Genomic DNA, 16,466 nt, shown 5'->3' with positions numbered 1-16,466 from the left:
GGTTGCCCAATTCATAACAGTAGCAAAATTACAGTTATGAAGTAGCAACAAAAATAATTTTATGGTTGGGGGTCACCACAACATGAAGAACTGTCTTAATGGGTCGCGGCATTAGGAAGGTTGAAAACCACTGCTTTAAATAGTGATGCTGGAATCTGGATCAGGATGGCATTATCTGTTTGTAGCTTTTTTTTAATTAAAAGATCATCTTTGGGGGCGCTCTTAGAGCTTTTTTTTTAAATCTAAAATGGTTTAAATGATTGAGAGCTCTTACAGGTATTGTAACAATCCATAATTCAAGTAGATCAAGCATAATTGTACAATTGCTGCCACAATATCATTGTTTTTTAAGGATGCATAATCTTTTTTAATTAAGAGATCATTTTATTGGGGCTCTTACAGCTCTTATAACAATCCATACATCAATTGTATCAAGCATAGTTGTACATATGTTGTCATCATTTTCTAGACATTTACTTTCTATTGAGCCCTTGGTATCAGCTCCTTTTTCCCCCCGCCCTTGTTACCCTTTGATAAATTATAAATTATTATTATTTTCATATCTTACACCAACCACTGTCTCCCTTTCTCCACATTTTCTGTTGTTCGTCCTCCTGGAGCGGGTGTGTGTGGTTATGTGTCAGTCATTGCGATCAGTTTCCCCTTCCTCCCCACCTTCCCCCTATGCTTCTGGTATCGCTACTCCCATTCCTGTTCCTGGATTCCATGTGTCATGAGCTCCTATCTCTTATCTGTACCTGTGCACATGCTCCGGTCTAGTCTGCAGTGAAAGGCAGTAGTTGGGGTGAGGAAGCTCAAGGAACCAGAGGAATATTATGTGTTTCATCGGTGTTTTACTGCGCCCTGGTTGACTCATCCTTTCCCTGTGAGCCCTCTGTGAGGGGATGTCCCATTGTCTACAGGTGGGCTTTGGGTATCTGCTCCGACCCCCCTTGTTCTCAACAGTTTGGGGTCTTCTGATGCCTGTTACCCGGTCCTGAGAACACCTCATGATTGCACAGGCTGGTGTGCTTCTTCCCTTTGGGCTTGTTGCTTCTCTGCTCGATGGCCACTTGTTTAACTTAAAGCCTTTAATACCCCAGACACTATATCTTTTGATAGCTGGGCACCATCAGCTTTCTTCACCACATTTGCTATTGTCTTCAGCATTTTATCTTCAGAGATTATGCCGGGAGGGTGAGCATCACAGAATGCCAGTTTGCTAGAACAAAGTGTTCTTGCATTGAGGGAGGGTATGAGCAGAGGCCCGAAGTCCATCCATTACCTCAGTGGATTGCCATATAAATATATGTACCTATGCCAACACCTCTATTTTTGTGAATTAATGTATTCATATATGTACACACCTATGCTTATACTTCTATCCATAGCTTTGCTTCCTAGATCATTCCTGTTTCCTTTTACCTTCCTCCTTCCCCACCATTATGCTCACCCTACTTTCTTCCGCCTCTTAGTAATTACTCTCCCCTAGATTGCTGTTGCTCCAACACCCTCAGGATCTTGTGTATCTTTTGATGTTATTGACAATTTTACAATCTCAGTCCTCTTATCCAGGAACATGGTCTATTACTACATTTATGTAGATATCTTTTAGTTTCTTGTAGTAGTGTCTTGTCATTTTTTGTATAGGTCTTTTGTTTATCAGGTCAGATTTATTCCTCGGTATTTCATCTTTTAGGTGGCTATTATAAATGGGGATCATTTTCTCAATTTCCTTGTAAGAGCTTTCTTTGTTAGCGTAAAGAAATTTGACTGATTTTTGTATTTTGATCTTGTACACTGCCACTTTGCTGAATCTTTCAATTTGTTCCAAAAATTATCTTGCCTAGTCTTGAGGTTTTTTTTGTGTATATGACCATATTATCTGCAAATAGAGTTTTGTTTTTCCTTTGCCAATTTGGATATCTTTGATTTTCCTTTGTGCTTGATAGCTCTAGCTAAAATTTCCAGCACAATATTGAATAGGAATGGTGATAAAGGACATCCTTGTGTGGTTTCCATTTGCAAGGAGAATGTTTTTATTTCTCTTCATTGAGAGTAGTGTTGGCTATTTGTTTTGTATGTATGGCACTCTGAATTTGGACATGGAGCCTCATAGACAAAATAAAGTCCTGTTTTTAAAACCCCACCCTATTTTGCTAATTCTACTATAATAGCACTGGATAACTCAGACAGTCAAGTTTGGGGATTTATTTTTTTCCATGCAATTCTTTTCTAGTATATTCTTGAATCTCTTTAAGAATTTATAGTAGTTTTCAAATTCAATTTTTCCTATATTCTGCTTCAGTGTGTGAGCCATCTGAAATAATCACAGAGCTATTCTTAGACCTACCCCTGTAAGAATTCCTTTAGCTCCTTTTTCAGTGGTGAGAATTAAGGGAAGCAGTTTTCCTTCAAGAGGTTAGCTATGAAGGGGACGATAGTTCTCATTGAAGGGGGTAAGGTCTCTTTATGTTCCTGAGAACTTATGTTAGGCATGATTGGGAAGTTAAAATTATTTTTGTAGCTAAAGGAAGCACTAGTTTAAATAAGGCATAAGTTTGAATAAGGCATGCCCCTTTGGAGGCAGTGGCATGAACAGAATCAATAGGAGAGGGTAGATCTTGCCCCATATGCTGAGGGCTCTGCTTATCCAGATGTGACTCCTCCAGATCACTTTTTCAAGTTGCCGGTTTCTTTACCCCAGCAGAAAGTTAAAGGGGAGAGAAAAATCATAAGTATACCTCAGATAGTTCCCTTTATAGAATTCTCTTAAGAAATGTTTTATTTTCTTTGAAATAATGCTCTAGATATTATATCTAATATTTCCCCTGACACTCTAGTTGCTGTTTCTACAACTCTGTTTTATGGTGGACTTAGACTGACATAGGATCTGAGCCCTCTTTATATTTCCAGTTTGGCTCAGGCATTGACTAATAGATGATGATTTCTTTCTCTCTCTTTTTTTTTGGGGTAGAAAATAAAAAGCCAGGCAAAGACTGCAAGAAGGTAAGTTGGCTTTAGGTAAGGTGTGCCCATTGTTTGGGGAAAGGTCAAAAATTGATTTCTTCTACTGGGAGAGGCCCATAAAAACAAGTAGATGTTGGGTGGCTGGACAGAATGCCACATTGGAATCAGAGATTCTAAATTTTCCCTTTAGTCTGGGTGGCTACAGCAGCATCTATTTCCTACTATGAGTCTGAGTTAGTTAATTGTGCCAACCTGGCCGATAATCACATGTGGGGCTAATTGAAAGGCAGAGGGATAAATGGGTGGTGAGCCTCGCCTTTCTAGTTCTCGGGTCTCTTGCTTTGTGATGGTCGCACCAGGGTGCAGCTGCCTTAGTAGTTCCCTGCTTCAACTTGCAAGATTGACTTCCTACAAGACATCCCCAAGGAGAAGCCACATGGACCTATCCCGATGCAGCCCTGGGTGCTGGAGCAGCCGTGTGGAGACCCCTGCTAGTGCTGAGATGCTTATTCGTTCACTGACTCAGCTTTCCTCCTGCAGTTGGCATCATTGCCTCTGTTTTGTGAGGTGGAGGACTTTGTGGACTGGTGTTGGGTTAATGGGTTAATGTTGGATTTGTGGGCTTGGGCAGCATTGGGTTGGGATGTTTTCGTGATGCACACTTTCTTTACATAAAACTCTCTTATACATGAGTTGCTGTGGATTTGTTTCTCTAAAGTACTTAGACTAATACAGAGTCATATACTGCTTTGTGCTTGATTTACCTTGGTAGGGTTTATTCTCATTCCTTTATTTTGGACTGGATTCCTTGGATGGCGCAAATTATTATACTAGCTGAAAGTTGGAATTTAAAGCCGCCTAGATGTACTTTGGAAGACAGGCCTGGTGATTTCCTTCTGAAGGGACAGAACCTTGAAAATCTTATGGAGCACAATTCTCATCTGCCCACATGGGGTTGCCATGAGTTAAAATTCACTCACGACAGATAACAATAACATATATTAGTTGAAGAGATAGCCTCAGAAGGAGAAACATTCAGTTTCAGGTAAAACAGCTGATAAGAAGTCTATCTGGTTCCCAAGTCCCTATTTCTCATGGGAAAGAGGGAGGCCAAAATATGACATTTCGCCCCCAATCCTGGATCTCTTGGTTATGCTGAAAAAATTGTGGGCAAATTAAAGTTGGACTAGAGCAGAGGTTGTTAAGTTTTAACTAGTCATTCAGACTAACTTGGAGGGATGGTTAAATAAAGAAGTTTTGTACTCCATTTCTGAGTTTCTAATTCAGGATCTCAGTCATGGTTTCTAAGAATTTGTATTTCTGACAAATTTCCAGGTGATGGTGCTGCTGGTGGTCTAAGGACCACACTTTGACAGCAGCTTGTTTGGACAGCCCTCAACCTTTACTTGGGGAACCTTCCCAACTGTCCCCTTCTTTCCTTACTTCACTATCCTAAAGTTTGCTAGTGGACCTTGTCTGGCTACAGGAGGGAAGGTCTCTCCAGGGTCGGATTACCTAATCTTTACAGTATTTTAAGTACTTGTGCTAAACGTAACATGTGAAACTGTTTACTACAGATTAGTAAATAAACACAAGTAAGGCTGTGCTTCAACTTGCTGACTGGGTAATTGGACGCTGGGTCGTTCCATTTAGGCTAGCATTTATAATAGCCATCCAGAAGATGAAATACTTAGGATTTTCCTCACAACCATACTTCTCTGAGGAACTTTAACTATGAGAGGGTAGGAGTAGTTTCCATTGATTTGTTAGCTCTACTCATTTTTTTTCCTTCTTTTGTGATGACTAGCCTGCAAAGGAGAATGGAAAGAAAGCATCCTGTAGAGCGTCCTCTGCTCCTCAGTGTGTTCATTTTAATGATCGTGCCAGCTGGAAGGCTGAGTTAAAGAAGAGGAGGGTAAGCCTTGAAGGAAAAAGAAGACCTGGCTTGTCAGGTCAGCAGAAGGGTTGACTCAAAGGGAAAAGTCCATGCTTGTTACTGTTGTTGAGGCTGGTTGTGGAAGTGGGAAAGAGAAGGAAGTCATCTTGATACTTGAGTATCAAGTGTCTATTTGTTCCCCCACTTCTCACTTCCAAGTCCATTGCTGTCTGGCTTGTGCTTCCACTACTCTACTGCAACTGCTCTTGCAAGTATGGCCAATCTATTCCCTGACATACCCATGGATAGTTTTCTTTGATTTTCTTACCCAAATTCTTACATTTGAGATCATGCTTCCCTTGAACCATTCTCACTTTGGTGTTCCTGGTATCTCACTCTACTGGATATATTCATTCCTTTGTAACCACAACCATTTTCATTTTCTTTTGCTGCTTTTTTCTCTTCCTGGTCCTTAAATGACATAATATTCCATGTCCTTGTCCTCTTACCCCCAGGTTTTTTTTTAATTAAAAGGTCATTTTATTGGGCGCTCTTACAACTCTTATTACAAATGTATGCACCAATTGTATCAGACATATTTGTATATATGCTGCCATCATTCGTTTCTCGACATTTACTTTCTATTGAGCCCTTGGAATCAGCTCCTCTCCCCTTCCCCTCCATTGCCCCCCGTTTTAAGTGAATGCCTCTGCCCAGAATGCATTCTCTCACAGCAACACACACACCTTTTTTTCTCAGCCACGCTTTTTCTTCTTTCATTTCTCTGTCTTTGCTTCTTCCTTAAACACTCTCTCTTAACCCTGCTGTCATTATCTTCTCTCTCCCAGTATACCTCCCATTTCTGCCATGTCACATTTTTTTTCTTCTCATTGCCACCTCTTCACTGTTACTGTTGGTGGTCCCAATGTGTTTTCTTTTTAGGTGGAAGAGATGAGAGAGAAGCAGCAGGCTGCCCGGGACCAAGAGAGACACAGACGTAGGACCATTGAGAGCTACTGTGAGGATGTCCTGAGACGCCAGGAGGAGTTTGAACGCAAGGTGGGAGAGAAGCCTTTGCCTCTGGGTGGGCCTGGCCTAACCTGGGTTTGTTCAGAAGCAACTCATGCCATTGCTCTGTGAAAAGAAAAGCGTGAATGTGAAACTGTTGGAGGGGAAGTTGAATCTGTGTAAGAGATGACAATGTTGGGGACAGAGGGAGGGAGGAGAGGAAGATAGAGGAGTAGGGGAAAATAAACAAAAATATAAGTGGGGAGAATTGAGAGACTGAGAAAGGGATGTGTTTGTAGGGAGTGCCATTTTCTATTGAGAGTTTATTATTTCTTTGTCATGTATTCTCATTTCACACACAGAATACTTACTTTCTAAATCATACTTTATTTTCTGATATGTAGTATACATTTTGCTTCCCCTATCCCTTGTCCCTTTTGATAATTTTTCTCAGACCTCTTTCTCACATTCCTCCCATTTACACCCATGTGTACACAGTGGCTCCTAACAGTTATTCTCTGCCCAAGCACATACATACATATAGGCATAAGCTCTCCAGTTTTCAACTTTCCGGCTTTGTTGGCTAGTCAGAACTACTTTTGACTTGGCTGAGATTTTCATGGCTTCCCAAAGCCATGGATCTTTAGATCTTTTGTCCTCCTAGATCACTTTCTTTTTCTCCTTTAGGAGGAAGCTTTGCAGGAATTAAATATGTTTCCACAGCTGGATGATGAAGCCACAAGAAAGGCTTACTATAAGGAATTTCATAAGGTATGGAGGTACAAATGCGCTTTACACAATTGATGTGTGTATGGATTGCGATAACAGTTGTATGAGCACCTAATAAAATGTTTTTTAAAAAAAGAAAGCAACTATAAAGTAAAACAGATACTCCTCCCTCACTATCATGATCCCAATTCTACCTTACAAATCTGGCTAGATCCGAGGATGTACACTGGTATAGATAGGAACTGGAAACACAGGGAATCCAGAGCAGATGATCCCTTCAGGATCAGTGGTGTGAGTGGTGATACTGGGAGGGTGGAGGGAGGGTGGGTTGGAAAGGGGGAACCGATTACAAGGATCTTCATGTGACCTCCTCCCTGGGGGATGGACAACAGAAAAGTGGGTGAAGGGAGACGTCAGACAGGACAAGATACGACAAAATAATAATTTATAAATTATCAAGGGTTCATGAGGTGTGGGGTGGGAAGGGAGGGGAAAATGAGGAGCTGATGCCAGGGGCTTAGGTTGAGAGCAAATGTTTTGAGAATGATGAGGACAATGAATGTACAAATGTGCTTTACACAATTGATATATGTATGGATTGTGATAAGAGCTGTATGTGCCCCAAAAAACAATTAAAAAAAAGAAACAAAAAGAAAAACAGAAATATACTCCAATAAAATAAGTCATAGACAACAACAACAACAAAAAAAATCTTTTAGGGAGGGTAACAACTCAGGTACATCTCTCTTTTTGTTTTTCCCAACTGAAATGGAGACTTTTTCTTTTATGGGCCTGCATGACTATTACTCAGTCCTCTGATTTTCATCACTTCTGTTCTCTGCCCTGTAGGTGGTGGAATACTCAGATGTGATTCTGGAAGTCTTGGATGTCAGAGACCCATTGGGATGTCGCTGCTTCCAAATGGAGCAAGCTGTTCTACAGGCAGAAGGCAACAAAAAGCTGGTCTTGGTCTTGAACAAAATTGGTGGGTGTTGGGCAGGATTAAGTAAGGCAGGGAAAGGTCCAGACTTTATTGAAAGACTAGCCTGAGATCAGGTATTATTGAAAGACTAGCTTGGGACCAGATAACAAGACCCAGCAACTCAGTGGTATTCATAACAGTCAGTAATGTAGGAATTCTTGTTCCAGTTTTCAAAGCCAAAAATAAGATTAATGAAGTGACTTGTCCAAACACACACACATACACACAGAAACATTGGAGTGAATTCTACATATTTCTGACTCTTAGTCCCCTGTTCCTGCCATTTTGAGTCTTAGCTATGGCTGGATAACCCTGGCAGCTCCTCTCCCACAAGCTGGAGCCCAAAGACAGGATTGAGAACAGAGGTGGAAGTGGGAGCAGCAAGAGGTACCACTAATCCTGCAGCCTTTGAGGTTAAGCATTCCACAGGTCTGGGTTTCATCCCAGGAGTGCTACCTATTTTCTCTAGTGTCTTGGGCAAGTCATGTCACCTCTGAGAGCTTCAGTAAAATGGGTAGTGCTTGTCCCAACTTTATAGGATTGTTAGTGATAAAGGATGATAAAGTGCTTGGTGGTGGTGGTGATGGTCATTGTCGTCATCGTTGTCATCTTGTTAAAAGTTCCATCTAGGCTATTCCAACTTATAGATGGTGGTGGTAGGTGCCATCAAGTCTGTTGCGAGTTATAGCGACCCTATGTACAACAGAATGAAACACTGCCCAGTCCTGCATCATCATCATAATTGTTCCTATGTTCCAACCCATTGTTGAAGCCACGATGTCAATTCACTTTTGCAGAGAACCTTCCTCGTTTGTCCTGCCCCTCCACTTTCCCAAGCATCATGTCCTCTAGGGACTGGCCCCTTCTGACATATCCAAAGTATGTGAGACGAAGTCTCATCATCCTTGCCTTTCAGGAGCAACCTGGCTGTACTTCCAAACTATTTGTTCTTTTGGCAATCCATGATTCTTTTGATATTTTTCACCAGCACGATAGTTCAAATGCATTCTTCTTCAGTCTTCCTTATTCGATGTCTAATTTTCACAAGCAACTTTCACAAGCAATTGAAAATACCATGGCTTGGGTCAGGCGCAACTTAGTCTTCAAAGAAACATCCTTGCTTTTCAATACTTTAAAGAGGTCTTGTGCAGCAGATTTATCTAATGCAATACATCTTTTGATCTCTTGACTGCTGCTTCTATGAGCATTTATTGTGGATCCAAACAAGATGAAATCTTGGACAACTTCAATCTTTTCTCCATTTATCATGATGTTACCTATTGGTTCAGTTGTGAGGATTTGGGTTCTTTACTTTGAGTTGTAATCCACACTGAAGGCTACAATCTTCGATCTTCATCAGCAAGTTCTTCAAGTCCTCTTTACTTTTAGAAACCAAGGTTGTGTCATCTGCATATCTCAGGTTGTTAATAAGCCTTCCTTGTTAATACATGCTCTATACATGGTCAGAATTTCATAAGTTATAACTATTCTTATCAGTGTTGTTCATGACATTTGGCCCAGTCTAAAATGATCCAGAGAGAAGATAAGAAAGGGCAATCTTTTGGAGGCCTCTGTCACCCCGAGCAAACTGGATTAGAAGGAGGCAACTGTGACCAAATAGCTAGTTTACCCATTCTCTCAATGGGAATAGGCCCACTTTGGGTGGGCCATCTGCTCCCATAGATCAGATTTCCCTTTCTAACTCCAGGCTGGAGATTGGAGAACGATGGAAGGATCTAGCAGAAATACCTGTTAGTAGGATGTGTGCCTAACCTTGGTCGTAGGTGGAAACATATTTGGAGTGAGCCTTCAAGATGATGTTCTTATTAGCCTGTTTTCCCCAGATTTGGTTCCCAAGGAGGTTGTGGAGAAGTGGCTGGATTACCTTCGTAATGAACTGCCAACTGTGGCTTTCAAGGCCAGTACCCAGCATCAAATAAAAAATCTGGTAAGCCTAGCAATAACCACCACTGTTATTTTTGGTTGTATCTCCTAAACTTTTTTCTGTGCTATATGTTTACATAGATAGTGACACACAGCTATGAGGTTTTAAAAAGTTTGTAGAATAATTCTATTATTTTTCCATGAACTTTTTGAAGTCCCTTTTAAGGATATACTATTTAACTTGTTTTTTGTTTATGCATATTTAAGTTAATTCCAATTTTTTATATTTAAACTGTTGTGGTAAGTAAGTAAAGGAAGAGGATGAGGAGAACATACATTTTAGGCAAGGAGGTGACATCAGGACTAAAAGCCATGCAGGCTGAAGTGACCTTACGAAATATCAGGGGAAAGTAGGCTGTGGGCCAGAAACCACTTCATCCCTCCATAGGCAGAGAAGATGGGCATCCCATTGTACAGAGGAGGGTGTTGAGGCCCAGGGCAGGAAAGCAGGATTTTCTGGGCATAGTTGCCCCTGCTGAGGGAGACAAGTAACAGTTCAAAAGAGACAGAGGTCTGAGAACATGAACAGACACAAAGTAAGCCTTGTTGGTCTTCAAGGGGAACAGGAAAATGGCAAGTTATTCAGGCTCTTGGTTAAGATGCTCTCTTTTTTAGGCTGAAAATATTGATGGCGGCAGGGGATGTCTGAGAATTCCAGAGGAAAGGAAGGACTCTGAAATCTGGGCTCATACCACATCTCTTATCTGATACATCTACAATACCTCTAATTTTCTAGAACCATTGCAGTGTGCCAGCGGAGCAGGCTTCGGAGTCACTGCTGAAAAGCAAGGCCTGTTTTGGAGCTGAAAATCTCATGAGGATTCTGGGGAACTATTGTCGCCTTGGCGAAGTGCGCACCCACATCCGTGTGGGGGTTGTGGGTAAGGCCTGTGGTTGGTCATGGATCCTAGGTGTCTTTCTCACATAGGGAGTTCATTGGGATAAAGAATCCTGGCACTTTTATTACCTTTTTGGGGAAGAGGGGAGTAGTTCAGGAAAGGTTTTGTGATTCGCAATTTGGGTTGGTAGATAGGACTACTAAGAATTGCCATCATGTATTGAATGTTAGTATCATAGATCAAATGCATGGGGCCAGGCTTAATTGTTGGCACTATTTCATCCAATTAAAGCTATGGGAGGGGGAGGTGAGCATCTCCCTTTTTCAGATGAGAACTATGAGGCCCAGAAAAGGAAAAAGAGACTTGTGAGACCCAGGCCCATGTGAGACAAAGCAGTGCTGAAATTCAAACTTGGGACTGTGGAACCCAGGGCAGTGAGAATGGGGGTCAGAAATTGAGATAAACAGAGCCACATCATCAGGAAACCAAGAGAGAAAGATGAGGGAGAAGTAGATACTGAGTAAAAAGGAACAAACACAGAGGAAGACAGAAAAAGTGCCAAATGGGAAGCCAAATGGTAGGGTTGTTGGGTAGTGGGAAAGGGAAACATTTAAATGGCATGTATGCAGAGAGAGGAAGATAGGATGAGGGGAAGGAAAAAAAAACCCTTGAAAGGACAGAGACATGTGCAGAGATGTGGAGGAAATTAGAAATACTCCATATGTACAGAGACAGCCATGCATACCTTACGAACTACAGAGAGATGCTACCACAGGGGCAGAATTAGAGAGATACGCATGGATAAATAAGGATGTAAACACACAGTAACATACTTATATACAGATACACTCATGGAGCTAGGTATACCCAGAAGAGGCAAATTTGGAGACACACATGGACAGATCTAGAGGTACAATGTATGCAAACCAAATCCTCATACATCTCCTATACCAACTCAGCTTCCCCATAGCACAGCAGTTCTGGGCACAGCAGGCCATTTGCCTAGGTATACTACAAACTTCAATCACATACCCAGAGTCACAGAGTCAAATACACAAACATGCGATTATAAAGAAATAGAGATTGATATATAGAGGGCACTAAGTAGGGGGAGAGAGAGAAAATGAGGAAAAAAGGATAGTGAGACATCTACAAAGACAAACAGAATACATACTGAGAGATAAGCCCATAGAGAGGAAGAAAATGTATAAAAAGAGAATAAGAATAATTAATGTATAGAAAGAGAATAAAAAATAATAAGAGTCATAATTGGTGGGGTAGGGGACTCACAGATAGTGGTCAGAATGAGAGACAAACCAGCAGAGAATGATTCCGAGGTACAGGTATACACAGAAAGACACACAGCCCTAAAGATAGGGTAGAGTGAAAACCTGATTAGGAGGGGGAGAAAAATAGTGATATTTAGAATGAGAATAACCAAGGGACAGCTGTAAGGATACTTTCATAAACAGGGTATGCACAGATCCATGTGAGACAGTGTACACATGTAAATTCTAGTATGTATCTTCCTCCAGTGACAGAACATAACTGGAGAAGCACATATACAGACCCGTAGGTCCTCCCAGATGCCTAGATAAACAGAAAAACATCACAGGCATACAGCTACATAGACCAGCATGTGGAGGTATGCTCAACCCCCACCCCTACACTCCCAAAATTTACTCCATTACAGAAAGTCTCTTCCACAAACATTTTTATTTCTGCTCACTGTCAGACCATATCACAGAGGCTTTGCCAATGAACACCTTTCCTACACTGGTTTTGGTGGTTTTGGTTGTCACAACTATAGAGAGGGACATATCTGCCCAACAATACACTCACAAATAGAGGAGAGATACAGAGAAACCATCTGGGGGCTTGGTCAGAGGCTGGGGTGGGAAGGCATGAGGCCAGATTGTGTTACTGGCTTCCCAGTGGTGTGGTCTGTTTTCCTACCTGGGCCTCACTCACACAACCTGTCCTGAATGTTACTGAGGTCCTTTCCTGTTTTGAGCTATCTGCTGTTACTTATTAGGCCTTCCTAATGTCGGGAAAAGCAGTCTGATCAATAGCCTGAAGCGCAGTCGTTCTTGCTGTGTGGGAGCTGTGCCAGGAGTCACCAAGTAAGCTCTTACCTGCTTCCCCTTTACAAAACTCCTTGTCCTATCATTCCCATAATACTCAAGTCTTCAGTCCCTGTCCCCTTCTTCAGCTTGGACTTAGCTCTTATCTTCCCCTGGGCATGGAAACTCTGTAACAGCCCTCATTTACCTGGTACACCCTTGGTGTGGGCTGTACACCCAGCCAGGTTCTGTCTTTATTAGCTCTGTGAAGCCTTCTGAGAACTGTGTAAGGTTGGGCTACTGATAAGTAGCCCCATTTCCTTGATGAACTAACTGAGGTTTGGAAAGTCAGGAGATTGTCCAGTGTCCTGTAGCTCAGTCCTCTTTGGGTAGATTTGAATCCGCCTCCATCTATAGAGCTTCAGAGTCCTTCGTCCTTAATATCTTTCCTTCCATCTATAACATACCCTCATCTCATTCTTTATCCATACTCCCTCCCCTCACTTAGGCCCAACCTGAGACTGGGGTCTACATGATACTGCGTTCCTTTCCTATCTCCTCTCTCCTATTCCAGGTTCATGCAGGAAGTCTACCTGGACAAGTTCATTAGGCTGCTAGATGCTCCAGGTATTGTTCCAGGACCCAACTCAGAGGTGGGCACCATCCTGCGAAACTGCATCCATATACAGAAGCTAGCAGACCCTGTGACCCCCGTGGAGACTATCCTGCAACACTGCAACCTGGAAGAGGTATTCGAGGCCCCTTGCTAGTGCCCTACTCTACATTAAAAGCCTTTCATTCTTCCTTATGACTTTTCTTTTTCCTCCCTTAACTAGATTTCCAACTATTATGGCATCTCTGGGTTCCAGACCACCGAACACTTTTTGATTGCTGTGGCCCATCGTTTAGGGAAAAAGAAGAAGGGGGGCATATACAGTCAGGAACAAGCAGCCAAAGCTGTCCTGGCTGATTGGGTGAGGTAAGGAGGGTGTTCAGGATAAGGTGAGGCACGCTGGATGCTAGGTACTACAAAGTGTCTCATGTGTGTTTATCGAAGTGTATAGGATAGCCTTACTTCCAAAGTTACAGCGCAAAGGAAGGCCAAAGCCCCAGGCCATGCCATGATTGGGTATTTATGTCCAATGATTATCTACCAACTCGACTTGGGAACCCATCTTATCCTTGAGGTCCATTTGTTCTCTTAATGACATCACCACAAATTTTCTCCCACCTCCCAATCTAGTGGGAAGATCAGCTTTTACACACTACCACCACCCACCCACACTTTGCCTACTCATCTCAGTGCTGAGATTGTTAAGAAGATGACGGAGATCTTTGACATTGAGGATACCGAACAGGCTAATGAAGACACTATGGAATGTAAGTGAGGATAGGTGGACTGTCATACCCAGAATTTTGTCTTGCCTTAGTCAGACATGATAACAGATTTCACATTTGCCCCCTCCCCCCTTCCATGGCTCTACTCTGGCTTTGGGCACATTGTTTAACCAGCTCTAAGGTTAATATTTTCTCTTGTAAGGTAAAGAATTCTACTCTGGATCAGGGGACAGTAGGGGAGAAGGGGTGAGATTCTCCCAGCTTAGACTAGTTAAGTGGTTGAAAGTATGGATTGCCTGCTTCTAAATCCAATCTTTGGTTTTTATTAGCTATATGATCCTAAACAATTTGATTACCATATATACTCGAGTATAAGCTGACCCAGTTATCAGCCGGGCACCTAATTTTACCACAAAAGCGGCATTAAAAATGTGCTGAAAAACTTGGCTTATACACGAGTATATATGGTAACTTCTCCATGTCTGAGTGATGTGACGTCTAGTGCAAGGATAACACCCACCTGATCAGGTTGTTTTGAAGATTCACTTCAAATACAGAACACACCTGACATAATAAATGCTCAGTAAATGTGAGCTGTTAATAACAAAGTGATTATTTTCTGGAATACAGAGGTGTGACTTCTAGAAACTCCTCTAGGAAGTATGTTTTTTCAGAAATGTTTGCTAGATGCTACCCTAACCATGGTTCCTTCTCTATCCAGTAGTTTAACTTCTCTTGGTCTGAGGATAAGAGGATTTGCCTGCTTCATAATTTATACCCCATGTGGCTTAGGGCAAGTCAGTTTCCTCTCTGAATTTTAGTTTTCTCCTCTATCAAACAAGCTTTGATAGGAATTCAAGCTCATGTTCTGATGATGATGCTTGATTCTCAGTAGTTGTGAAGGCAAGAGGGACTCCAATAGGGAGAATGCATTTTGGCCAATGATTGAAGCCTAAGAAGTCACAGAGAGTTTTGTGGTGAGGTTTTCTTGCAAGAGCTAACCCTAATGCTGGTTCTTGAAGGGAAAATAGGGATTAGGAAGCCCAAGAGAAGAGACAGTGGGCAGAGTTGAACATGAGGTTAGTGTGGGCTTAGGGCAAGAATATATCTGTGGGTTACTGTGGAGGACAGCTCCTGGCCAGAGGCCAGAGGTAGTGGGGAGGAAATCCCACTGGCTGCCATTGATAGAGCACCATGTCAGTTCAGCACTTTACTGGAATCCTTTGCTGTGACTCTCAGAGCAACCCTGTGTGATAGATCTATGGCAGTCAGATATTCCAGATGAAGCATGAGGCTCAGAGGACAGCTCCCAGCAGACAGGTAGAATGTGAGCCCTGGCTTGCTTGTGCAAAACTCATATTTTTAATCTTTTGTGGAATGTACCTCCATAGGAACAAAAGCTCTCTCCCCCTTGTCCTCTGGGCAATGTCTACATGTTCATTCTACTGAGGCCCTGATAGTAGTGTTGTTTGTGTTAAAGGTTTGGCCACTGGAGAATCTAATGAGCTGTTGGGTGATATGAACACACTCAAAATGGGGGTCAAGTGGTTCACTTCTCCAATGATGAAAATAGCAGATGCCATTGAAAATAAAACCACCGTGTATAAGGTACATTTCTCCTTTCTTCACGGCAACCTTCTCTACCCAGGGCTGTGGGAAGTGGTAAATCCCTTCTGCCTGGTTCACACAAGGTATTTCTATGATGGAGGTGAGATGTGGGTTTTTCATTTCCTGTGAGTTTCTTGCAGCATTCTTTACTAAAGCAGTGATAGGTCTAAGAAGGAGTCATTCTCTGTTAAGTAACTCTTCCAGCTGTGATTGCATCTCAGAAGATGTAGTAATATCTAGCTACTCAGCTGGGGATCCTTGACTCTTCCCCCTAACTAATAGCCAAGATTCTATATATAGTTCATCACTAAGTCCCTTGACTTATCCTTCTTAAATTTCTTGAGACGTTATCAGCTTTTTTTCTATCCCTCCCATTCCTATAACCCTAGCCTAAGCTGTCAGTCCTTTCCCCCCTGGACACATGGTCCATGGTTTTTAAAGGCCTATTCTGACCATGTCAGCTCCCCCTGTTTAAACTCCTTTCATGGTTCCTTAGCAACTATAAAAATATAGAAAGCACAGCATCATATAACTTCTGGAGTTAGTTTCAGCCTTTTCTGTCAGTTGGTCCACCTCTGTAGTTTACATTTTAGTGGGTTTTAGGTACAGACATCCACATTATAATGGGAGACATATAGGGTAACAGTAAAGAGATAGAGGTTGGAAAAGTATGGCTATAAGGGCCCCTAACTTGTAGTTGGAGCCCCTGGGGAGTGCAAATGGTTAACACACTTATCTGCTAACTGAAACTACTAGTTGAAGGTTTGAGTTCACCCTGATATGCCTCAGAAGAAAGGCATGACAATCTACTTCCAAAAGCTCATCCATTGAAATTCCTATGGCATATAGTTCTACTCTGACACACCATGAATCAGAATTAACTCAACAAATTTTTTTTGTTTTCAAAGTCATTTTATTGGGAGCTAATACAGATACCACATCAATCCATAGTTCAATCACATCAAGCAGTATTGTACAATAACTACCATAATTAGTTTTTTTTACTCATTTATTGGGGGCTTGTACAATTCCCATCACAATCCATACATATATCCATTGTGTCAAGCACATATGTACATTTGTTGCCATCATCATTCTCAAAACATTTG

At 41.9% G+C, this 16,466-nt stretch overlaps 1 protein-coding gene across 1 annotated transcript in view; it reads left to right on the top strand.

The window, feature by feature from the left end:
* GNL3L (G protein nucleolar 3 like) overlaps positions 1-16,466 on the top strand; it is a 37,669-nt gene that overhangs the window by 7,985 nt on the left and 13,218 nt on the right. The window contains 12 exon segments of the mRNA XM_045288283.1: positions 2,978-3,009; positions 4,778-4,885; positions 5,789-5,905; positions 6,542-6,625; positions 7,433-7,568; positions 9,410-9,513; positions 10,246-10,390; positions 12,384-12,471; positions 12,986-13,160; positions 13,248-13,390; positions 13,655-13,791; positions 15,230-15,357. Of these exon segments, the coding sequence (XP_045144218.1) occupies positions 2,978-3,009; positions 4,778-4,885; positions 5,789-5,905; positions 6,542-6,625; positions 7,433-7,568; positions 9,410-9,513; positions 10,246-10,390; positions 12,384-12,471; positions 12,986-13,160; positions 13,248-13,390; positions 13,655-13,791; positions 15,230-15,357 (1,397 nt within the window).

This window comes from Echinops telfairi, unplaced genomic scaffold, assembly GCF_000313985.2.
Source record: "Echinops telfairi isolate 266 unplaced genomic scaffold, ASM31398v2 ScPeMD7_19;HRSCAF=73, whole genome shotgun sequence".
Taxonomy (NCBI): Eukaryota; Metazoa; Chordata; class Mammalia; order Afrosoricida; family Tenrecidae; genus Echinops; species Echinops telfairi.
Note: the sequence above shows the minus strand (reverse complement) of the source record. Positions and strands in the feature narration are given on the sequence as shown.